The sequence below is a fragment of the Amblyraja radiata genome, chromosome 24, assembly GCF_010909765.2.
Source record: "Amblyraja radiata isolate CabotCenter1 chromosome 24, sAmbRad1.1.pri, whole genome shotgun sequence".
In the NCBI taxonomy this organism is placed as follows: Eukaryota; Metazoa; Chordata; class Chondrichthyes; order Rajiformes; family Rajidae; genus Amblyraja; species Amblyraja radiata.
In genome coordinates, this window is record NC_045979.1 from 20,843,600 (window position 1) to 20,867,858 (window position 24,259).

General features: G+C 41.4%; 3 protein-coding genes across 10 annotated transcripts in view; 1 reads left to right on the plus strand and 2 right to left on the minus strand.

Annotated features, from left to right (window-relative positions):
• Positions 1 to 2,583: 2,583 nt before the first annotated feature.
• ppil1 (peptidylprolyl isomerase like 1) lies at positions 2,584 to 7,539 on the minus strand. Of its 2 annotated transcripts, none has more exons than XM_033042553.1 (4): positions 7,405 to 7,539; positions 5,938 to 6,092; positions 5,061 to 5,129; positions 2,584 to 3,073 (listed from the first exon to the last, which is right to left on the minus strand). In XM_033042553.1, exons 1-4 carry the CDS (start codon positions 7,458 to 7,460, stop codon positions 2,847 to 2,849), a joined length of 507 nt encoding a protein of 168 aa, XP_032898444.1. In that variant the 5' UTR covers positions 7,461 to 7,539; the 3' UTR covers positions 2,584 to 2,846. The 2 variants fall into 2 exon arrangements, with proteins under 2 accessions (XP_032898444.1, XP_032898445.1); XM_033042554.1 differs by having other exon boundaries at positions 7,401 to 7,532.
• Positions 7,540 to 9,731: 2,192 nt separating this feature from the next.
• Positions 9,732 to 19,752, plus strand: psrc1 (proline and serine rich coiled-coil 1). 3 transcript variants are annotated; one of them, XM_033042563.1, is made up of 8 exons: positions 9,732 to 9,899; positions 12,332 to 12,395; positions 13,339 to 13,396; positions 14,388 to 14,994; positions 15,328 to 15,478; positions 16,876 to 17,223; positions 17,689 to 17,782; positions 18,895 to 19,752. In XM_033042563.1, the coding sequence occupies exons 2-8, from the start codon at positions 12,377 to 12,379 to the stop codon at positions 18,896 to 18,898; spliced, it is 1,281 nt and encodes a 426-aa protein (XP_032898454.1). In that variant the 5' UTR covers positions 9,732 to 9,899; positions 12,332 to 12,376; the 3' UTR covers positions 18,899 to 19,752. The 3 variants fall into 3 exon arrangements, with proteins under 3 accessions (XP_032898454.1, XP_032898451.1, XP_032898453.1); XM_033042560.1 differs by having other exon boundaries at positions 9,740 to 9,899; positions 15,325 to 15,478; XM_033042562.1 differs by lacking the exon at positions 9,732 to 9,899 and adding an exon at positions 12,168 to 12,188 and having other exon boundaries at positions 15,325 to 15,478.
• A 2,246-nt stretch (positions 19,753 to 21,998) lies between these two features.
• Positions 21,999 to 24,259, minus strand: part of celsr2 (cadherin EGF LAG seven-pass G-type receptor 2) — a 190,378-nt gene continuing 188,117 nt past the window's right edge. For 3 of the 5 annotated variants that reach the window (XM_033042558.1, XM_033042555.1, XM_033042556.1), the window contains exon 35: positions 23,708 to 23,880. In XM_033042558.1, coding sequence (XP_032898449.1) covers positions 23,853 to 23,880 — 28 coding nt within the window. In that variant the 3' untranslated portion in view covers positions 23,708 to 23,852. The other 2 variants (XM_033042557.1, XM_033042559.1) reach the window with 2 other exon arrangements.

Sequence of the window (24,259 nt, forward strand, 5' to 3'; positions counted from 1 at the left end):
ACGGGGGAGAATTTACAAACTCCGTACAGACAGCACCCATAATCAGGATCGAACCCGGGTCTCTGGCGCTGTAAGGCAGCAACTCTATCGCTGAGGACTGTGGCAAGGGTTTGGGAGGATCCCAAGTCATTAGCCTGATATGTTATTAACTTTAGATAGACATAAAAAGCTGGAGTAACTCAGGGAGACAGGCAGCAACTCTGGAGAGAAGGAATGGGTGACGTTTCGTGTCGAGACCCTTCTTCAGACTCGACCTGAAACATCACCCATTCCTTCTATCCAGAGATGCTGCCTGTCCCTCTGAGTTACTTCAGCGTTGTGTTTATCTTCGGTTTAAACCAGCATCTGCAGTTCCTTCCTACACGTTATTCTTTGTTTCTCTTCCTACATGCAGCATGTGACCTGCTAATCATATTAAGCACTTCTTTCTTTCTTTTTAGACATTTGCAGTATCTGTGTGTTGCAATCCTCGAGTAATAGCCACAAATGCAGTTACAATGGGATTCTGAACCCAAATATTAAGGATTTTTCAAGTGAAATACTTTCATTATTAATTGATAATTGATAACTGATCTGAAGAAGCGTCCTGACCCAAAACATCACCCATCCTTTCTCTCCAGAGATGTTGCCTGACCCGCTGAGTTACTCCAGCATTTTGTGTTTTTCATTTTTAATAGTGGCATCTATTCTGCATGTCAAGAATTGCAAATACACTCAATTCTATCCTTGCCCAAATTCCAGAAAATAACGTACAGGCAGTTGTTGGGGAGCAATTGGAGGCAGGAACTCAAACTGATTTTTCCATCTTGAGTGCATCATTACACTCCTGCTAAAGAAAAGCTGCCTCAGAGGGAAAGTGATTAATGGTGAAGTAAGCCCTTTGCTGCAAATGAAGCAGCCCCTCCACAGTACATCAAAAATTATTTTATCATAATGTCACATGGCTAAAAAATTACAATAAACTCCATTTTATTAGTAAAAAAATGAACTTCAGATGCTGGTTTATACCAAAGATAAACACAAAATAAGCATAATGATGCAACGGTTAAGTTGCTACCTTACAGCGCTGTATGGAGTATGCACGTTCTCCCTGTGACCACATGGGCTTTCTCCGCGTGCTTCATTTCCTCCCACAATCCAAAAACAAGCAGGTTGAATGATTGGTAAGCTAGCTTTGATAGCTTTGGTAAGAATTGTAAATTGTCTCTAGTGCATAGGATAGTGCTGGTGTATGGGGTGATCGCTGGTCGTCACGGACTTGGTAGGCCGAACGGCCTGTTCCGCGCCTGTTACTCGAACATTTTGTGCCTAGTCATTTTATCAGTGTTTGACATTTACCTGGATGATAAGAAAGGATTAAATGAAATGCAATTGTGACATTAGTATTCATACTTAAAGAAAATGAGTACAATTCTCAGCTTGGTTATTTAGACCCTGGAGGAGAAATGGAAGTGCACATTAAATAGAGCAGCATTGGACATTACCCTGTTATTGAGTAAGGGGTGCCTGGTCACAGTGTTTGACAGCAAAAAGACAGCATAGCATTTAGAGGGTAAAGTGACCCCTGAAGAAAGTAGATAAAATAGCACAGAAGCCAGATTCACAGTTGGAACATAGAGCATCAGTGACAGCATGAACATTACGCCTGTGGAGTAGCAGATGGTCATGCCATTCTCAGCAACAAGAGTTTTGATATTCCTCACGGTGTTTGATGTGCCGTTAATTGTTGTAGAGAAGCCACAAAAAACACTGCAAAGGGAATTTATCTCCAACAGCTTGGAACTCAACCATCTCGGCACCAAGAGGCTTTGAGGCAACAGAAAGCAACTGGTTGTAGTCCAGACATTGTGCAGCTACATCCAGAACACGACCAAGGGTGTCACAGTAGGTTTCCATTACACAACATCTTTTATTTCCCTATCAATATTTTTTGCAGCTTAATGATAGTTCTGGTCGCCCCATTGCAGGAAGCATGTGGAGGTTTTGGAAAGGGTGCAAAGGAGGTTTACCAGATGGTGCCTGGATTAGGGGGTATAAAGTGCAGGAAGAAATCGGACAGACTTGAATTGTTTTTTCTGGAATGCCAGAGGTTGTGGGAGACTTGATAGAAGTATATAAAATTATTAGAGGCGAAAATAGGGTGGACGGTCAGAACCTTTTTTTCCCAGGATGGAAAAATCAAACACTAGAGTTAAGGTGAGTGCAGCAAAGTTTAAAGGAGATGTGCAGGGCAACTCTATTTTTACACAAAGAGTTGTGAATGTCTGGGTGGTGGTTGAAACAGATACGATTGTGGCATTTAAGAGGCTTTTGGGTAGGCATCTGGATATGCAGGAAATGGAGGGATATGGATTAAGAGCAGGTAAAATAGAAAATGGTTGGGGCATCATGTTTGGCAGATATTTTGGGCCGAAGGGCCTGGTCTTGTGCTGTACAGTTCCATGTTCCAGTGGAGCCAAAAAAATAAACTAGCTGGAAGAACTCAGTGGGTCAGACAGCATCTGTGGAGAAAAATGGACATAGCCAAGATGCTCGCACAATCAGTACTTTTTCTAACATATGCAAATCACACAATTAAACCTGTTAATTTTGACTATTTTATTCATATGAGCTGTAGGTACACATGCAACTCAAATCAATGAAAAATAAATTTGAAATTATATCAATGGCAAAGAAATTAATTTAAACATCATGGTGAATCTGTATGCCATTGCACTGCTTTATGAATGATATCAAAATAAAAAATGCACCAAATGTTTGTACAGGAAGGTGATTAAAAACATATGCCACTGCCTAGAAACTTCAAATACTGTAATTACATGAAAAAACATTTCTGGGTTATAGCCTTAACTTAATTCGCTTATATCAGCTTTTACAATTATTACATCATCCACAGGTCGGTCTTCACGGTTGGTCTCAACAAGTTCGATACGTTTCGTGACTGACAATCCATGGCAGACACGCCCAAAGATTGTGTGTTTGCCGTCCAGCAGTGGTGTAGGTCCCAGAGTTATAAAAAACTGGCTGCCATTTGTACCTGGGCCTGCATTCGCCATGGCAAGGATCCCTGCGCCTATGAGAAGGGGAGACATGGTACGGTTAGCTGTGATTGAAGTTAGAATACAGACGGTTGAGAATGAATCGATGCAAGATTAAATCTACTAAATGAAAATATTTTACTTTCATTACTTGCGTAACTCAGTGGGACAGGCAGCATCTCTGGAGAAACCAATCGGTGACTGAAAAAGAAGTCTGGCGAAGGGTCACGACCCAAAATGTCACCTATTCCTTTTCTCCAGGGATGCTGCTTGACCCGCTGGGTTACTCCAGGATTTTGTGTTTATCGTCGGTGTTAACCAACATCTGCAGTTCCTTCCTACACTTTCATTACTTGTTCATTTTTATCCTTGACAAATAAGTTATTGCATTTGAAAGAAAAAAAAATACTTTTGTGTGGTACAGTCAACAGTGAAATGAGACAAAGTCCAATCAATGCCCACTAAAAGTTGACTATAAGTAGGAAACTGGCATACTAAATAATATTATTAACACAGTGTAGAAATTACAGCCACACCAAGTCACATAATTATTAGCCATGATAATAATTAGCATTTTTAAAATATACAAATAAAAGAGCTCAGCATTAGGGGACTGCAGACTTTTACATTATTTTTTAAAATATCAGTTATTTGTGGCCTACGGTAGGTGTTTTGTCCCTGAGATTAATTATAGGCAAACTCAGCATATTTGCTGTCAAATATACCAAACCTTGCTCTGTTTTGCATTTCAAATGATAATTTTTGTCTTCCTTCTCACAACAGGGTGGCACAGTGGCACAGCTGTTGCCTCACAGCAGAGTTCCAGGATCGATTCTGAACATGGGTGCTGTCTGTGCAAATTTTGCAGGTTTTCCGTGTGACCGTGTGGGTTTCCTCCATGTCCTCTGGTTTTATCCCACATCCCAAAGACTTGCAAGTTTGAGGAAGGACATTCTTGCTATTGAGGGAGTGCAGTGTAGGTTCACGAGCTTAGTTCCTGGGATTGCGGGACTGTCATATGATGAAAGAATGGAGCGACTGGGCTTGTATTCACTGGAATTTAGAAGGATGAGAGGCTATCTTATAGAAACATATAAAATTATTAAGGGATTGGACACACTAGATGCAGGAAACATATTCCTGATGTTAGGAGAGTCCAGAACCAGTGGCCACAGTTTAAGAATAAGGGATAGGCCATTTAGAACTGAGATGAGGAAAAACTTTTTCACACTGAGAGTTGTGAATTTGTGAAATTCTCTGCCTCAGAAGGCAGTGGAGGCCGATTCACTGGATGCATTCAAAAGAGAGTTAGATAGAGCTCTTAGGGCTAGCAGAATCAAGGGATATTGGGAGAAGGCAGGAACAGGATGCTAATTGTGGATGATCAGCCATGATCACATTGAATGGCCGTTATGGCCCGAAGGGACAAATGGATTACTCCTGCACCTATTGTCTGTGTATCTAAGTTGTAGATTAATGAGCTTCTGTAAATTGCCCCTAATGTGTAGGATGCGAAAGCAGGATAACATAGAACTAGTGTACAGGTGATCGATGGTCAGCGTGGACCACCATTTCCATGCTGCAAATCTAAGCTTTAAACAAGCTAAAATAATGCATCCAAAGACGTCTTAAACCAAGGTAGACACAAAATACTGGAGTAACTCAGCGGGACAGGCAGCATCTATGGAGAGAAGGAATGGGTGACGTTTCGGGTCGAGACCCTTCTTCAGACCCGAAACGTCACTCATTCCTTCTCTCCAGAGATGCTGCCTATAGGTGAACTATCATTGAACAATTATATAATTATTACATTACTTAGTTTTATAATAATATCTGAACAGGACGTTAACATTGTAACGCAAATAACAACACGATACTCAGATAATGCTAAACTATCAAAATTAACCGTTTTGTATTAGCACAATATCTAGTCAAAAACATGTTATTTTTTTTCTCTTATCCTTCAAGATTCGTTCAACAAAAGCAAAATCATTGAAATCTCAAACCAAAGAGTTAGTTTACCTGTGAATTTTAAATCCTTATGTATTTCATCCTCAAAATGTTTTCCATATATAGATGACCCTCCTCTACCTGTGTGTGCAAGCAATAAGAGTTTGTCCTGATTGAAAGTAATGATAAATGCATTTCAGTTTCTTAAAACTTTGCCACATATAAAATCATTATCTCACAATAATTAAACAAATAACATTTTTACATTTATAAAATTAGAGGAAGCATAGATGTGGTAGGCAATCTAGAGTTTATTTCCCCATGGTAGGGTTGTCAAAAAAAACAAGGGAGAAAAGGTTTAAGGTGAGTGGAAGGGGTTTTAAAGTGGTTTTGAGGAGATTTTTTTTTACACAGAAAGTGGCTGATGCGTGTAGCATCATGCCAGAGGAGAATGTTCAGTCAGATACAATCAATACATTTAAGAGACCTTTGGACAAATACTTAAATAGATATGGCATAGATACGGACCTAACGTGGATAAATGGAGTTAATGTAGTTCGACGAAAAGGTTGATATGAAAATGGTTTGCCAAAAAAAACTTTTATGTGTTGTACAACTCTGACTAAATTATTGCAATTTAACAAAAGATATACAAAACAGCAAGTTCCACCAAACTCCTCATAGGCAAAATGCACAGCACAATACAGTTTTACTCTGGTAATGTTGGGTGATACAATCAGTTAGACCACAAGGATTGCTAGTATGAAAATGAAAGCATCAAGTTCTGAATTATGTTCAGAGGCTGATACCAGTACTGGAAATGAGCATTCTACCTCATTATTCCTTCAGATATTGTGGGCCATAGGGCCTGTTCTTGTGCTGTTCTGTTCTATGTTCTAACACAAATGCCTCTTGGTTTGCTGCCGAGGAGATTCCAGCACTTTCTCACCTGTTCCTGTTGGGTCTCCTCCTTGAATCACAAAACCAGTGATCACTCGGTGGAACTTTGTGTCATTGAAATAACCCCTTCGAGCCAGCTCAGCAAAGTTTCTGCAGGTTTTTGGTGCATGCTTCCAGTACAGCTCCAGCATTATGTTCCCCATACTGTTCCAAAATTGAAAATTATAACAAAATTAATTAACAGCTTATTAAGATAAAATAACAGAAAAGGTGGAAGTACTTAACTGGTTAGACAACATTCCGTGGAGAGATAATTGAGTTAATGTATCAGGTCAGCCTTAAATGTTAACTCAGATTCTCTCTCCACAGAATGCTGACAGACTTGCTGAGTGTTTCCAACACTTTGTTTTTTATTTCAGATTTTCAACAGCTGAGGATTTTATTTGTCATAAGTTGAGCAGAATTAGTTAAAAATAAGTTAAAAATTAAGCAGAAACTTTTGTTCAACATGAACACCCAAAAAAAGTAATTCTGTAAAATCAGTGCATTTCCCATGTAATAAGAAATGCACAATGTTGGGATTTAAAAAAAACTATGTTTAAAAATGTTCCTTTGAAGCACCAAACCAAGTAACTCAAAGTCAAAACGGACAGGGCAAAGGGGAGCTGAATATTTGTGGCAAGGTCTGTTACATGTATGATGTTGACCGTCTCTTTATCACAAAGTGGTCATGCAGAGTCATATCTGTAAATTGACATCACGGAAAGCTTCCTGTCTGGTCTCTGCCTTGAGAAAATCTATACCGCTAACATTTATAGATAATAGGTGAAAAGAGGTGCATAAAAAGCTCTCAGGCCTTTTGAGTAAGAAGGAACTGCAGATGCTGGTTTAAATCGAAGATAGACACAAAACGCTGGAGTAACTCAGCGGGACAGGCAGGATCTCTGGAGAAGGAATGGGTGACGTTTCGGGTCGAGACTCTTCTTCAGATTCGTCAGTTTTCCTCCACTGCGGCTGCCTGACCCACTGAGTTTCTGCAGCATTTCGCGAGTCCCCCCATAGATGCTGCCAGACCTACAGAATCCCTTGAGCACTTTGCGTTTTGCTCAAATTTCCAGCATCTGCAGGCACGCAATTTCGTTCAGACTGAAAGGTCTGAATGACAATAAAGGGAATTCAATTCAATTCCTTGTGTCTCCAAAGAAACAAAGTGGTCGGTGTGAAGGGGGGTGGAAATGTGAAAAGCAGTTATCATCATCACTGCTAAGTTTCTAGCCAAAAAATAATAATCTGGCAAACGAAAGGGTTGCTCAGCGCCAACATAGAAGTTGAAAAGCGATTGTTGGGTTCTCTGAAACCGTGCACCATTACTTTTACAATGTCATGTGCGGCACTGGGGGAGCCGGGGGAAGGGTAAGTCCAATGCACACCGCTGCTTCAACCGGTTATAACCCAGGACGGTCGCTCCGGCTGCAGGTTCCCGGTCTGGTGCACCCCACGACGTCCCCGTACCTACGTGGTTTCCAGTGTGAGGTTGGACGGCTGCCATGTATCCCCAGACATCCCCGACATGCCGAATCCTACTCTAGCACAGCAAGCTTGCCTCTGGTGCCACACCGAATGCGCCTCGGCTGGCAGCCTAACCCGCTCACAGCGCTCCTGGTCTGATCAGAGCAGATCAAAGGAGCAGACTCTGCTTCCACACAGTCACCTCTCTCTTGGTGGTCCTCAAGGTCAGGGCGATTCTGAAGGATCCCCCGGGATCTGAGTGATACTCTTGGATCTGGGGGATCCAATGGGATCTTACTGATCCTCCAGGATCGTGTGTTCCCTCGGGATATTAGTGACCCTCCAAAATCTTCATAATCCTCCAGGATGTGCGATTTCGCTGGATCCCGCAAAGTCTTAGTGATCCAATAGGACCTTAGTGATCCTCCAGGCCTTTCACCATCCTCCAAGACCTCCATGATCTTTGTGAACCTCTAAAGAGTGATCCTTCGAGGTCTTGATGGTCCTCTAGGATGTGAGCGATCTCCGGGTTAATCCGTGACCCAATATGATCTGTCATTCAATAGGAATTTAGTAATCCCACAGGATCTCCGTGATCCTCCAGGATATTAGTGATCCAATAACAGCTTAGTGATCCACCAGGCTATTTATGATCCTCCAAGATTATCACGATCCTCCACGATCTTAAATGATGCCAGGTCGGAGAGGGGGGTGTAGGGGAGGGAGTGAAGATGGGAGATAGAGGCAGATGGAAGATAAACTCTTTCCGCCGATGTCGACTGGCCTGCTGACTATATTTTCAGCTTCAACATCCACAGATGCTGACTGCCCTGCTGAAACTTTCCACCTTCACTTTTCACAGATGCTGACTGATATGCAAAAATATTCCAGCACACCATGCTTCTTTCCGCAGATGCTGTCTGACCTGCTGAAACTTTCTAGCATCTTCTATTTCTCTTTCCGCATGTGCCGACTGCCCTGCTGAACATTTCCAGCTTGAACTTCCACTGATGCTGACTGCCCTGCTGAAACTTTCTAGCACGTACTCCTTCTCTTTCCACCTGATTCTCTCTGGCCTTTTGTGAATCTCCAAGTGTGGGGGTGCCCACCATGGCGATACAGTGTGTGTGTGATTTCGCGGTGCAAATACTGGCAGCAGTTTTCACAATCAATGACCTTTCTTTAACCACACTTCGAAATTAGTTTTGTTTTCCCTCCTCCAGAAAGGTTATCCGTTGCCTATGCAGAGCCCTGCGATGGGAGGGATAGGATGGGCCGGGATTGGGATGGTGTGGTTTGGGATGGAATGGGCCGGGATGGTGTGGTTTGGGATGGTGTAGTTTGGGATGGGATGGTGTAGTTTGGGATGGAATGGTTTGGGATGGGATGGTGTAGTTTGGGATGGAATGGTTTGGGATGGTGTAGTTTGGGATGGAATGGTTTGGGATGGTGTAGTTTGGGATGGAGTGGTTTGGGATGGTGTAGTTTGGGATGGAATGGTTTGGGATGGGATGGTGTGGTTTGGGATGGTGTGGTTTGGGATGGAATGGTTTGGGATGGTGTAGTTTGGGATGGTGTGGTTTGGGATGGAATGGTTTGGGATGGTGTGGTTTGGGATGGTGTGGTTTGGGATGGAATGGTGTGGTTTGGGATGGAATGGTTTGGGATGGTGTGGTTTGGGATGGTATGGTTTGGGATGGAATGGTGTGGTTTGGGATGGTGTGGTTTGGGATGGAATGGTTTGGGATGGTGTAGTTTGGGATGGTGTAGTTTGGGATGGTGTGGTTTGGGATGGTGTGGTTTGGGATGGGATGGTGTGGTTTGGGATGGTGTAGTTTGGGATGGAATGGTTTGGGATGGTGTGGTTTGGGATGGTGTGGTTTGGGATGGGATGGTGTGGTTTGGGATGGTGTAGTTTGGGATGGAATGGTTTGGGATGGTGTGGTTTGGGATGGTGTGGTTTGGGATGGTGTGGTTTGGGATGGGATGGTGTGGTTTGGGATGGAGTAGTCACTACACAAACGCTCGTCCCCCGCCACCAATGCTCGTCACCAACCGCCGCTTGCGCGGGAGCGATTCAAACCCCCGCCGACTTGCTTGACGTCGGCCGTGGCCAATAGGACGCCAGATGGTCGTCCACGCCCAGGGACGGACATGGCGCCGACGTCGGCTCCAGTTGCGGCCGCGCGTGGTGAAGCGCGCTGTGGGCGGCCGCGCGTGGTGAAGCGCGCTGTGGGAGGCCGCGCGTGGTGAAGCGCGCTGTGGGAGGCCGCGCGTGGTGAAGCGCGCTGTGGGAGGCCGCGCGCTGTGGGCGGCCGCGCGTGGTGAAGCGCGCTGTGGGCGGCCGCGCGTGGTGAAGCGCGCTGACGCTGAGCGCGGTGTTGCTGCAGCGGCGGGGGCTGTGACGGTTGGCGCTCACGTGGGGCGGATTTGAACGGGGTCCCGCCTCTCATGGCGGCGGCGACGACAAGAGCAACAACAAGAAGCTGAGGGAGTGGAGGGGTGAGTGAAGAGATTGAGGGATGAGATTGAGGGAGGGGGGGGGGGGGAGTAAGTGAAAGTAGAAAGCAACTGCAGATGCTGGTTTACACCGAAGATAGACGCGTTGAATGCTGGAGTAACTCAGCGGACCAGGCAGCATCTCTGGAGAGAAGGGTCGAGGACTTTGATTTATCATTTTCACACTTCACCCTTCCTTATCTCTGTGTCTCCCTCTCTCTCCTCTGGCTCTCAGTCTGAAGAAGGGTCTCGAGCCGAAACGTCACCCATTCCTTCTCTCCAGAGATGCTGCCTGTCCCGCTGAGTTGCTCCAGCATTGTGAGTCTTATCTGTCTTAAGTGAGTGGGTGTTTGCCATAATGCCGAATGAAGGTTGTGAGGAGATTTACGAGGATGTTGTTCCCAGGACTTGAGGCCCTGAGCTATAGGGAGAGGTTGGGCAGGCTGGGACTTTATTCCTTGGAGGGCGAGGGCTGATCTTAGAGTTTAATGTATTGTCACGTGGACCGAGGTACACTGCAAAGCTTTTGTTGTTACATGCTATCCAATCAGCGGAACGACTATGTTACAATCAAGCCGTCCACAGTGTACAGATAAAGGATATATCAAGAATAACATTTAGTGCAAGGTAAAGTCAAATTAAAGATAGTCCGAGGGTCTCCAACAATGAGGTAGATAGACTGAAACATCATCTACCCATGTTCTCCAAAGATGCTGCCTGACCCACTGAGTTCCTCCAGCACTTTGTGTCTCTGGTATAAACCAGCATCTGCAGTTCCTTGTAATTATCTTATGTTGCCTCAGCATGTTTTCCAACTATGCTGCTTGACTGCTGAGTTAGTGCAACATTGTCTATCCTTGGTCTAAACCAGCTTCTTCAGTTCCCTGTTATTATATTTTGTCACTTATACATGTTCTGATGTGATACACCCTAACCTGCTGAGTTACTCCAGCACTTTGTGACTTATTGTGCCACCACAGTTGAGGCAGGTATTATAATGAAATTTAAATGACACTTGGACAGGTACTTGGATGGGAAACGTTTAAGAATATATAAAAGTACAGCACAGGAACAGACCATTCGACCCACAATGCCCCAAATATGAGGCCAAGTCAAACTAATCTCTGGAGATGCTGGTTTATAAAAGACAATGCTGGAATAACTCAGTGGGTCAGACAGCATCTCCAGAGAACATGGATAGGCAATGTATTGGGTCAGGATCCTTCTTCAGATCCTTTTCACTCTTCCTTGGTACACGTGACAATAATAAACCTGCACCTCGGTAGACTCGAAGAAGTGCCGATGCTGGAATCTTGCTACCTAGCCCAAAACGTTGCCTATCCATGTTCTCCAGAGATGCCACCTGAGTAATTTCAGCACGTTGTGCCATTTATACGAATCTCTGCCTGAATGTGATCCATATCACTTCAATCCCAAGATACTTGGAAAGGTACATAGATGGGAACGGTTTTGAGGGATATTGGCCAAATGTGGGAAAATGGGACGAGCGTAGATGGGACTTCCTCGTCGGCAATGGATGAATGGGCCAAGGGTTTTTTTCCGTGCTGTATAACCAAAATCTGTAGGGCGGTATAGTAGTTGACAGCAAGAGTGGCAAGTGTGTTTGGTTGTCATGCATACCTGTTACCTCCTCCCTCGACTTAAAGGGACCTCGAAAGTCCTTTCAGGTGAGGCAGATGTTTACTTACGCCTCCTCCAACCTCATGCTCCCAGCGTGGGCACTTATATATCAGTGAGACCAAGCATAGACTTGGTGATCATTTTGCTGAACTTTTACACTCGGTTCGCCTCAGCCTACGGAATCTCCCGGTTGCCAAACACTAACACCTCTTCCCATTCCCATACAGACCTTTCTGTTCTGGGCCTCTTTCACTGTCCGAGTGAGACCACATGCAAATTGAAGAAACAGCTCTTCATATTTCACTTGGGCAGCTTACAACCCAGTGGTATAAACGTTGATTTCTCTAATTTCATGTAACTGCTGCATTCCCCCTCGCCACCTTAGTCGCCCTACCAGTTCCACTGTTCGCATCCTTGTATCTCTCGTCACATCTTCCCTGGCCAACAATGGGCAATTATGAACTCCACCCTAACTCCTGAGGTCATCTGTTGCTGGCCCTGATTTGTTCTGGCCATTTCTCGCCTCCAGATCCCCCCTCCCCCAACTATCTTCCCATCTGAAGATGGGTTCCGACCCAAAACATAACCTTTTCTCCAGAGATGCTGCCTGACCCGCTGAGTTACTCCAGCATTTTGTGTCTAATATCTCAGGTACAGAATGCTTTCATAACCCGAGTAATGCCTGTATTACCATTTGTGGATTTATATTGCAAATATTTATCAAATACGTTTTTCATTAAATATTTACAGATTTTGTTTTTATTCTGATTAACTTATTACCTTTCTTTCTTCAGAACATTTTATTGAGCTAACTGGAAATACACAGTTTGAAGACAAGAATGAATCTGCCAACTGATGGTAACTGTATTTTTGGGTCACCTCTCATACTCCACCATCCAATTAGGATAAACTGAACTGAGTTTCTGTTTCTAATTCCAATGGAAAAAATGTTTTACTTACACTTCTGCCTCATCCCAACTAGTAAATTAGTGCTGGTCCTAGGGGGAGGAGGGGATTCAGTTTTCTACTGTCAATATTGTGTGCACGTTTAGATTTGTTTAGTGTACATTAATCTCTGAGGCACGAGGTTGTCTTTTGGAATCCCACTCGCGATCTTAAGTTTGTAACCTGCGCTACCATGTCATTAGAAAAAATAAGTTTCTCCAGGTCAATATTTTCCTCTCAATTCACCAGTAATTTGGTTCAGTCTGAAGAAGGGTCTCGACCCGAAACGTTGCTTATTTTCTTCGCTCCATAGATGCTGCCTCACCCGCTGAGTCTCTCCGGCATTTTTGTCTATCAGTAATTTGGTTAGTTATTTCATTTGTTTTTTTATGGATAATTGGTGTGAACAGTTTGGGTATATAGTTGCTCCTGCAACAGTGACTATATTTGAGAAGTTAGATATTATTCATTTACAGTATATGGTTCTATCGGCAAGGCTTGTTTCTGTTGCCCATCTCATTGCTGATGAGAAGGTGATGCTGCCTTGGACAGCTTCATTTTTATGGAGACAGCACAGTGTTGTTTGGGTTGCTTCAGGATTTATACCTTGGGATGATGAAGCAGCAGCAATTATTATCCAAGTCAGGATGGTGTGTGAAATAGGAAACCTGCCGGTGTTTGGATGTGGATTCCATTAATCCATATTATTTTCTTTGAGCTTAATGTTATCACAACTATTTAGATTTAGTTCATGTCAAAATACTTAAAGTTACTAATCTAAATATATAGACTTGTGCATATTCTGGATCTTGTCTATCATTTCAGTTAATAATTGGTTATTTCCTTTTCTTGCCAGATGTCAACTTTATAACTGAAGAAACATTTGATTTTGGGACTGGCTTTCCAGCAGAAAGGTAAGGTGGCCTTGGCATGTAGATGTAAACAGGCAATCAATGATTTCATGTCAAGCATATGTTTGTGCACTTTAGTGTTTCAGGAGTAAATGTCTGCCATAGATCATTGTATTTGAATCGAGCAATGATCGTTGTGAAAACATTTCTCTATCCTTGTGTGGCTTGGTAACCAGAGGAGTAGGTCTCCTGCAGAGTTATGTGCGGTTCTGCATGCTATTGTAGGAAGGGAATGACACAATGTTCTTCCTAATTGAAAATTAGATGAGTATACAGGCACATGAAAATCCATGTTCAGCTATAATTTTTATTTTGAAGATGCAAGCCTCTCCCTCAGACTGCATTTTCTCCAAGTCAAATTTTTTTCCAGGCACTGGGACTTCCTGGAACTTTTCTGAATAATGCCATGGAGGTTCTGCTTCTACCTTTATCCCTATTGTGCCTTTCATTAAGAATTTACGTACTGTAATATAACTCAAAAGTGCAAATTCTATGAACAAATGGTGTTATTGTGTATAGCCTGAAGATTTAAAAGATACTCAGCTGTGCCAGTAAATTTGATCCAAGTGTAACATTTACTTTCCAGCAGAGGTCACTGTAAACCATTTGAGGATAGGGGGATGGTTCTTGCCTTGGACATGCGTTAATTCTAAACCATCTTAAACAATATAATTTGATTTTGACCAGAGGGAATAAGTGCGTAGCAAAGATACATTAGGTAGGTTTGTAAGAAAGAAAAGTTATTTTAGTTCTTCATTGGTACTACATTAAATATTTCAAATAAATGTACAACTTTCAGATTTTGCTTGACATTAATTTTCCTCTTAAATTTTTCTTCAATTCTTTTGTGCTTGTGTATGGACATCTTTTTCAGTATAAGAATTTATAGGATATTTGAAATTGAGGATGAAGGATTTTTTTTCAATTCTGATGAAATATATTGTTTGGGTGACACGATTTGACGTACTCAGTTGAAATGTTTCTTCTTCTGCAGCCAAGAATCATTGCTTGAAAATGATGCTGAAGAAGCGTTGCTCGGTGACACCAGGCGGTCTGAAAGGGGTGCTGCTATGGGGATTGATGTGAACAGTAACAATGGAAGCCAGCAGAAAACAAATGAAGGTGTATTAAAGTGGAGTCCTCTAAGTGCAGAGAAGCTGGTAGAAATAGTGAAAGAAGCAAACCGGCTGGCAAATCAATTTGAAAAATGTGCCTTGAAAGAAAAGGAAACTGCCAAAAGACAGGGGAAAGAGGGCAGAAGCTGTGGCGACCGTTCAAAATTAGAAAAAGAATCCATGACCAAAATCAGACTTTTACAAGAGGAAAGAGCATGGAAAAAAAGCCCCCGCAGCCCAAGGAGAGATACTTACTTTGTGTTAGACAGCCCAAATAAAGCACTTCTTCCTTCTGTGGATCTTCAGGTTATAAATGAAAACTGTGCAATCAGTAAGAGCGCAGAAGTACCATTTGATAATGGACCTCAAACTACCAGCTGCAGAGTTGAGTCAACAAGTGAAACTGAACAAATAACCCCTGACAAACCCATGAGAGCAAAGGAGGGTAACCTATCAACAAACAGCAAGCAAGCTGCTGTTAAGAAGGTGCTATAAACAATTTTGAACAAAACATTTGATGCAACAGATTTGGATATGTAATACCCCGAGTAGAGAATTGTTAAAATTGTAATCCCTACTGCCAGATTTTTCACGTATATTTTTCAATGAGAAGAATGGTTTGCACTTAAATTTATTTTCCCATAATAGCAAACTGGTTTGTTTCTTATAAAATGATTGTTTAATTTAGCTCTCCATGTTATTATTGTGGTTTATCACAATATTTTTTCACTGATTATAAATAATATATTTTTCCTTTGTATTCTTTATTAATGATATGCACAAAACTTAAATTAATCTTCCCTTTGTTTTTTGTAGCAGTCAGTGCTTGCCAGACCATCAGGTCTGAAGCTTCCATCTGGTATTAACAAAAAAGGAAACTTCCATTTATTATCATCATCAAAGCCCTATGAGTATCCTTCAAAAAAGGATTTACCCTTGCCGCCAGCTGGAAACTTAAAACAATCAAGAGGTTGGTGCTCGTGAATCCACTCTTAGTTTATATTTTTCATTTAAAATATTGGTTAGCCCTGCTGTGTTTAAGGAATAGTTGGCATTCAATCTTAGATTTTAAGTACACTCATTAAGCATTTTACATATTTCAATTAACTTAGTATCTTCATTCTTCAGTATTTTTTTTACCATTCCTTCAGCGAACAACGTCTGGCCGAACATCATGCCAACTCATATCTGCTACACATAATCCGTATCCCTCCATTTCCCAGCTATCCAAAAGTCCTTTGGCACAACGGATCCCAGGCATTCACTATCTTCCGTATAAAAAAACTTGTTCTGCACATCTCCTTTAAAGTTTGCTCCTTGCACCTTAAAGCTATGCCCTCTAGTCCTGGGAAAATCGTTTTGACTGTCTACCCTTGTTAAACCCCTCATAATTTTATATACTTTTATCACATCCCCGCACAACCTCTGGCATTCTAGTGAAACCAATACAAGTCTGTCCAACTCTCCGTATCTAATGCCTGCTAATCCAGACATGCTTCCTCCTCTGCAGCCTCTCAAGTCTCCGCATGCTTCCTTAATGGGGCGACCAGAACTGCACGCAATACTCCAAGTGCAACCTTACCATAGTCGCATAAAGCTGCATCGTGCAGAGCTGCAAAGTAGTACGCATTTTCCTTATTTTGTACGGAAATGCGATCAGAATACGGATGTACAGATTTTTTTTTAAATCAGCCCCGTTTCATCTTGCTGCTTAAAAAATGCAAGGATATAAAAAGTAATACTGTAACTCTAAAAATTATAGCAGATTAAATCCATTAGTATTTTAAATTTCAAGATCTGCATGATTACTTTTGTAAGCTTTGATCTGCCTGTCCCGCTCCAGGTTTAAACAGCGCTTCCAGCTGGAGCACTTTACACATAGCTGTGGGTCACAGACTGTTAGGAGAGGGAGTGGGAGGGAGGGAATAAGACGGAGGGAGAAAAAAGGAAGGCAAGAGGGAGGGTGGGAGGGAAAGAGAGGAAGAAGGGAGAAGCGAGCGAGGCTTCCAAATGGCTTCCTCATCATCATCTGGTGCTAAAAGCAGGAAGCAGCCATTCAAACAGCAGTATACAAAGAGATGGCAATGAATGCACTGTCAAGTAAGGTGCGTAGAAGACATGTCAATTGGTAGCAAAGTTATGCATTCTTGTACTCTTACATGGGTATGACCGCACATAAAAAATAACACTTTTTTCAGCAAAATGGCACTGTGTAAAAAATACTGATTTTCAGGTAATAGAATATTGAAATGCTCTGACAAAACTTGGCAGCTCTGATCATGACATCCTGGCTCTCAAATACAGGTTGCCCATCAAACACCTGGGAGAATGGAAAGAAATGTCATGCGTTTTATCTTTTTTTAACAGGTATGGCGCTGAACAACCCAGTAAATCTCTCAAGAGAGTCAGGAAGAAGTACTATCATGTACAGTAAACCAAGCAAAGGAAAACCACCACTGATGACAGAGAGGAAGATGTCCTCATCAACTCATTTAAAACCCACCACTGTCACAAATATTAAGATGCCTCCAAGTACTTATCGAGCTGTCACCACAGAGAACAATAGTCGAGGTCAAGTGTCTGGCAAGCCAATAGTTCCGGGAAGTCGTTTGCGGCCTGGATCGACCGTATCTGTTCGTGCTGGGACCAGAATGGAAAGAGGCAATTCAGAGGTGCTCAAAGGGAAGGGATCAGAAACGCAATTCCAGAAAACAGGTACTTTTTCCTCAAGGAAATGGAGTCTTTACTTATTTGAGACTCTAAAAGTTCTGAGATTTTTGTTTTGTGGCATATTAGAACCAATATGGAAATGCATATCATAATTTCTGGATAACCTGGTAAAATGTAAAGCTCTAAAATAGTGTACATCACATCAGGCAATCAGCACCATGACTTCAGTACGGAACAGAAAAGAAAAAGCTGCAATTCCTCAATTTTGGTGGTGAATCTGAAATTCATTGCCACAGGGCTGTGGAAGCAAACTCTGGGTATTTCAAAAGCAACAATTGATAATTATTTGATTAATAAGGGTATCAAAGATAATGGGGTTGAGGAAAAGATAAATCAGCCATGATTGGATAGCTGAATAGATCGATGGGCTGAATGGCCTAATTCTGCTCATGAATTATGAATTTTCTGCTGAGATAACCCAATTCTAGTTTGCTTTTCTATTTCTTTCAGTTGCTCCTACTAAACATGTGAATTCAAGTGCAACAACTTCAACAATCCAAAATAGGTCTCTGCCCAAGAAAGTGACTTTAAGTAATGTAAAAAGGTAATGTTCACAAATTTCTTGGCAAATAATGAACTGTAACTTTTGTTACCACTGGGGAGAAACATTAAAAAATTTAAGGTTTATTATTATCACATGCACTTTGTTACAGTGAAAAGCATTGTTTTGCATACTTTCCAAACAAATCAGATAATGCTATACATAAATGCAGTCAAGTGAAACTCAAGTAATATAGTAAAGGGGATGATACAGAGTGCAGTATATAATTCTCAGCATTGTAGCATAACAGTTCTCTTGATAAATTCCAATGGTGGTAGAGGAGAATCGGACTGTACCCTAGCTTATGGAACGCTGTAAGCTGTACTTTGCATAAATTAGAGGGTAGTCCTATCTGTATTTGTAGATGAAGGCACGTTTACATTTGGCAAGATGCCAGAATGCACAGCAAAATTGTGAAAATCCAGACTAGCTAATTTTTTTTAGACTACTGGATGGTGCAACTAATAACAAACTTTTTTCTGTTTGACTTTATGTTGCACAGAGGTATAACATCTACTTCAAAGGTTTGAGTATAAAACATGCTACTGGAGGAACTCAGCAGGTTCAGTGGAGAGAAAGGATAGGCGACATTTCGGGTCGGGATTTTTCTCCAGTCTGAAGACTCATCTGTTTGTTCCCTCCACAGACACTGCCTGATCCCATGAGTTCCTCCAGTACTTTGTTTTGTGTTCACGGTTCCTGCATCTACAGTCTCTTGTGACTTCAATAGGTTTGTCAGGCACAATGTCTACAATTTTTGTCTGCTTTCTATGATTAAAAAATATCTAACATTTCATGAGTTGTTCTTTTCAGATTTTATAACAATAGATTTTTTTAACATCTTAAATGCAAATTGATGTGTTGAAAAGGACAAGATTAAGAAAAAAAAACATCTTTACCGTAGAACTATGTAAAGATTGTTCTGCGTGATTTTATAAAAATTGAAAATGAACCAAGCATCAAATATTGCTTAGATTGGAAAATGTTCAACAAACCTTAATTAAATTATTGCTGTTTTCTCCTTGATAAGCAAAATATTACCCCTATTAAATATAGACCGAACAAATGTCTGCATCAGGATATTTTCTAAATACAGTTTTGAATTTATTTTACAGATGATCACTTTTGAGGTTCAATGACTACCAGAGCAGCAGGGAATGGTTTTGTTGTGGGTGCAGAGACCTCGAGCTTCACAGCAGCTTTCATGAACATTCCACCTTGGGATGATCTTTCCCCCTCACGTGGAAAATATATGCAAGGAAACGGACATGTTCAGGAAAAAAAAATCCTGGTGGATTTTTATCTTTGATGATAAGAAGAAATGCATTTCCTCTGTGAATACATATGTATGGATTTAAACCACTTAACATTTAGAGGTAATACAAAAAATAGTTGTATATTTTAAATGTTATACTTTAATGTGAAAATTCAATTTCTGGGAATGAAGATGTTTATTTGTGCATCTTGTCCACTCAATTTACTGGAAAATACAAGTTCATGCAGTGGTCTATAAAATGCACATTTTTCACAGTACGATCAAACAATGGACCACGCATTATGATTGAACGGTTAAGGTATGGGCTAAAACATCCCATCACAGGCAATTTTAAAAGTGAATAATTACATTTTGTAATTTGTGAGTCTACCAGAAACCCCCAACTCAATGGGTTCACCAGTTATCTTTGGTGAATAAAACTGTTATTCCAGCCTGTTGTTGCCCACATGCCAGTGTTCACAATTTCACTGCCAGTGCAATTAGCCCAGTTATTTGATTAACCTTTTTTTTAAAGAGAGACACACGTTATATATTTTTTAAGGGGGGGAGGGGGTGAAAGATACACTTTTGAATTATATTCTAGGTAAGGTTTGGATATAGTTCTATTGTAGCATTTACCTCTATTATTTTGAACACTACATTATATGTACATCTTTCATTATTTCCCCCAGACAAGCAGCAATAAAAGGGTTTTGTAACAAGTAATTGTCATTCTCATTTTGTAATATGTAACAGGGCTCTCACTTAACTTTTTTCCCTGTTGCCAGCTGGGCAACCTAGGCAGCTTTTTAGGGTGCCAAATGACAGTTTAGGTGGTCATTTAAGATAGCTTGCATGACACGTGCAATAAAGTGCTTGGACGAAGTGCATAGTTACCAGTCGGAATTATGCTCAATGAAGCATTCACATATTATTTCTGTTTCAAATAAAGTCACAAACTAAATCAAGACCCCGCCACAACGTGATATATACCACAATGACATGCAGCAAAATTATAATACAGTATCTCAACTCTTTTTACACATTGAAATTAATGCAATTTCTATTATTTCTTTCTACTTCCAAACAAAAATGTAGTTGGATTATTCAGTGTATGATCAACCTGTGTCAATAAATCCTGGACCATGGTAACAGAAATGCACACCATGCACACTACAGATTGATCACAACAGGATGGATGGATGGGGGGGGGGGGGTCAGTACGGGAGGAATGGGAGGTGCAGTACAGGAATGGATGGGAAGAGGGTTCAGTACAAGATGAATTGGGGGACCAGTGTAGGATGGATGGGGGGTGGCAGGAGAATCAATGCGAGGTGGATAGGGGGGTCAGTGCAGGATGAATAGATGGAAGGGGGGTAGAGGGGTAGGGGAGCACAGGGGATGTAAGTGAGGACTGAATAGAGGCAGGAATGGGGATCAGTGCGGGATGGAGAGGAGGGGGACAGAGAGAGGGAGGAGGTGGGGAGGAGGGAAGGTCAGCGTTCCTCGGACAACACCGGCATCATCGCCCCGCTGCCTTAGCCATCCCTGTCCACCGTCAAGTGCCGCCACCAAAGGGGGAGGCAGTTGGGATCTGCTCGCCACCGCCTCCCCTCCTCTGCCAGACAACAGGAAGGTGCGGGGCCGAGCGGTGCAGGTGGTATAAGATCTTTGCTTCAGACAGTAGAAGGGGCCTTCCTACCTCCCTCCCTGCCTCGGAAAGCATTTTGAAAGCGTTTATCGCTGTTGGCGGAGTGGCAGACAGCGGTCGCTATCAGGGCGGACGGGGGACGTGGAGCCACTGCCGCTGTGCGGGGCCCGTCATTCACTCCAACCCTCCGTCACCCCGCACCTAGTATCTTTGCCACGTACTACAGTCGCCGCCAACACGAAAAGTCACGTTCCTTTTCTCCAGAGATGCTGCCTGACCCGCTGAGTTACTCCAGTTTTTTGGATCTATCTTTGGTATAAACCAGTATCTGCAGTGCCAAGCCAGGCAAAATGACTCGGTATTTAGGTGGCCATTGGCACCCGGGCAACCGCTAATTTCGACCCCTGTGTAAGGAAAGCCAAACTTACCTACTAAACCTCATCCTAGACTGTCCCCCAGCTTAATGAAGCTGACTCTGACCATGTTGTTGAAGAGTGTTTTTTTTTGCAGACACAAAGGTTCCAGTATGCACAATTAATAAACATACATGTCACATTGACAGAATACAAAAATGATAAACATACATGTCACATTGACAGAAAACAAAAATAGCATTAAACTTTTTAAGAGGTGTCAACGTCACAAAACTAAAGCACTGAGTGTAATTGCTTTGAAGACTAACCCAGCTTGACCTGGCTGCCCGAGCCGTCAATCGAAACATTTAACAGAAAATACTTGAATAGTGACATTTAATGAATTTAAGAAATATAAATTACCTGCAACACTCCTTACCTCTCACCTTTGCAGTGTTTTTTTCTTAATGGGGCATGGGTGTAGCAGGCAGATTTTCTTTTTTAAATGCAGGGAACTTTAGGAAGTTCAAATACCAGTTCGGATCGTCAGCATCAATGGGAAACAACTGATAGTCAATTAAACATGGAACTCCACATCCATGTACAATTACACTGAAGTCCCGAACATTCTCACAGTCAGAGTTGGTTGTTACCTGTGGAACCACTGGCTTTTTTAGGGCATTATAAAAAAAACCTTAGTGCTTACTAATTGGCCACATAACGATCAGGGTAATAGTTTTCTTGTGATAGGAATTAACCATTTTCACTGTTCCAGATGATTAGAATACCTCCTGTTGGAAACTGCTTGGAGACATGAGACAATCTTTTCGCATATCTTTATACTAAAAAAGATAAAATTATTCTTTTGGAAATTATACCAAAATATATTAAATTAATGGAACCACAAATTATACTAGTCTAACAAGTTTCTAATCAAGAAGTAAAATGTCCTTGGGAAAATAATGTGGCAAAACTTTAATTTCAGGTTACTCAACCCGTTTCAACTACATTTATTTAAAAACCTACAATATATACATTAAGGAATTCACTGTACAATTCACTTTGAGAAAGCATTTCATTTTCAAACTTTTTGGTGAAGACATCAATGGAAAACAAATTCACCAAATGTTCTTCAGATAAAATAGTGGAAGCTTTTGCTTTCAATCAAAATAATCTATACAATATGAACAAACATCATATTAACAGGAGAAAAATGAGCAGCATTCTTTAAATAAAACATCCTGGATTTCCTACTCACTTTTAGAGCTATGTTAACCAACTGTAAAAAGAAAGAAAAACCATGTACAGCACATTTTCTCTCAAGACAAATTAACAATGATATCAAAATATCTACAAACAGCTGTCTTGTAAAAAAAATGTTCAAGTACGCATTGGTCTGAGAACCACTCCACTATACCTGGAGCGTGAAAGGCCGTGTGGCTAAAGGCAAGTATCTCCCCCACATACGTGGGACCTGGTTACAGTTTATCGACTTACATGTGTACAGCCGTCAGTTCAGTTTGTGGTCTCACAACCAATACTCAACTAATGGCAATGAAGCTTCCCAAAGGCAAACTCGAAGGATAGGCATACTTCAATCAATGTCCACACAAATATTAAAACGGGTGGATTAGACGTTAATAAATCTAAATTTAACAAACAATGAATATCTGGTTCGTAGTGTGTAGATTTGGAATGCAGAAAATGTTTAATATAAAGTATGACAGCCAGCATTTTTATTCTTCTGGACATTCATTTCTAAATAGTGAAGTAATGGTTTTAGTAAGAAAAATACACACTTCCTGATACCTTATATCAGATGAAAAAGGACACAAAGTGCTGGAGTAATTCAGCGGGTCAGTCAGCATTTATGGAGCATTTGGATATCCATTTTCCCCAGAGATGTTGTCTGACCCGCTCAATTACTCCAGCACCATGTGTCCTATTATGTAAACCAGCACATGCAGTTCCTTCTTTCTAGCCTTATTTCTGATATCTGTCTGATAGAATAAAAAACGCCAAGCTAAACGTTCGCGTAATTTTGAAGTAATGAAATATTTTGTTTGTATCTCAAAACTTGCAGCGTTAAACTGAAATGGCCATGGCTATATACTCCAGTGTGTTCCCTTATTGCATGTCTCGTTACTGGCGGGAGTCAAAACAATTGTGATCAAGGTCATCTTGGGGAATCTTCAAACACAAACCTTAATTTTAAAAACAGTAGTTGCAATATATTCCCTGAAGCTTCAAGTCTTCCATCCTTTTTGCACGTTATTTGAGAACACGAAGCTCTGAAGCTCTCACTTCTTAGAATTTTAGTTGTCCTGAGTGCTCTTAAATATGTTCGGGTGCCTTTTGAAAATGTTTTTAACCTGTGCTCCTAGCACCCACTTTGACCATAGCACGATGCAGAAACAGATCAATGCCCAACATAATTTGGCACCAATGATATCCAGCAGTTACACTTTCCAGGACGCACTCTCCACGTGACAGCGGTTTCTTCACATTTAAGTGTTTGTTTATTTGCAGCTCTGTACCCTGGTCAAGGCTGCAGCAAGTCCCCTGTGCTGCCTGAAGTGAGCAAAGTGACATCTCTGTAGATTTAGCAGTTCATAGTGTCCCGTGCTGGATTGAGATGTCATATCGAAGTCTCACCACTGCTACTGAGTGAAAAGGATAAAAGGAAAAAAAAATGCATGATCATGATTACATGTTGAGATTGGTATGATGGAAATCAACTGTGCATTTCAGTATTAGAAGTATATGGTTGATAGTGAGATACATTATGATAGTGAGATTAATTATGTAAATGCTTCAATGGAGAAAATTAAAAAACAGAAATCTAGGTTTGATGAGGAGAGAAAAGATTTAGAAATTAGTTTGTTTCACAAATGGAGATACATACACCTGAATTTTTATTTTTTAACAACAAATCGATCTAATATTGTCAAAATTTAAATACTGAAAGTATTTTGAGTTTAGTTTATTGCCACGTGCAGTGAAAAGCTTTTTGTTGTGTGCTAACCAACGGAAAGACAAAACATGATTACTATCGTGTCATCCAAAGTGTACAAATACATGATAAAGGGAATTTGCTGTTGGAGTAGAGATTTAAAAGAGTGGAGTGATTGTAATGTCCGATTGCAGATCCACTTCTGTGACTAGCACACAAAGGTTCGCCTGGCTTGGGCGCCTTATTAAAATAAGACACAATAATTTCT

Coding starts and splice junctions, on each gene's coding strand:
- ppil1 (XM_033042553.1), bottom strand. CDS start 7,460: ATGTCGGGGATGTCTGGGGATACATGGCAGCCGTCCAACCTCACACTG. Junction 6,093..7,404: donor AACCTCACACTGGAAACCAC/GTAGGTACGGGG, acceptor ATTTTGGAACAG/TATGGGGAACATAATGCTGG. Junction 3,074..5,060: donor TAAGGATTTAAAATTCACAG/GTAAACTAACTC, acceptor CCCTTCTCATAG/GCGCAGGGATCCTTGCCATG.
- psrc1 (XM_033042560.1), top strand. Junction 14,995..15,324: donor AGCAAGCTGCTGTTAAGAAG/GTGCTATAAACA, acceptor TGTTTTTTGTAG/CAGTCAGTGCTTGCCAGACC. Junction 17,224..17,688: donor AACGCAATTCCAGAAAACAG/GTACTTTTTCCT, acceptor TATTTCTTTCAG/TTGCTCCTACTAAACATGTG.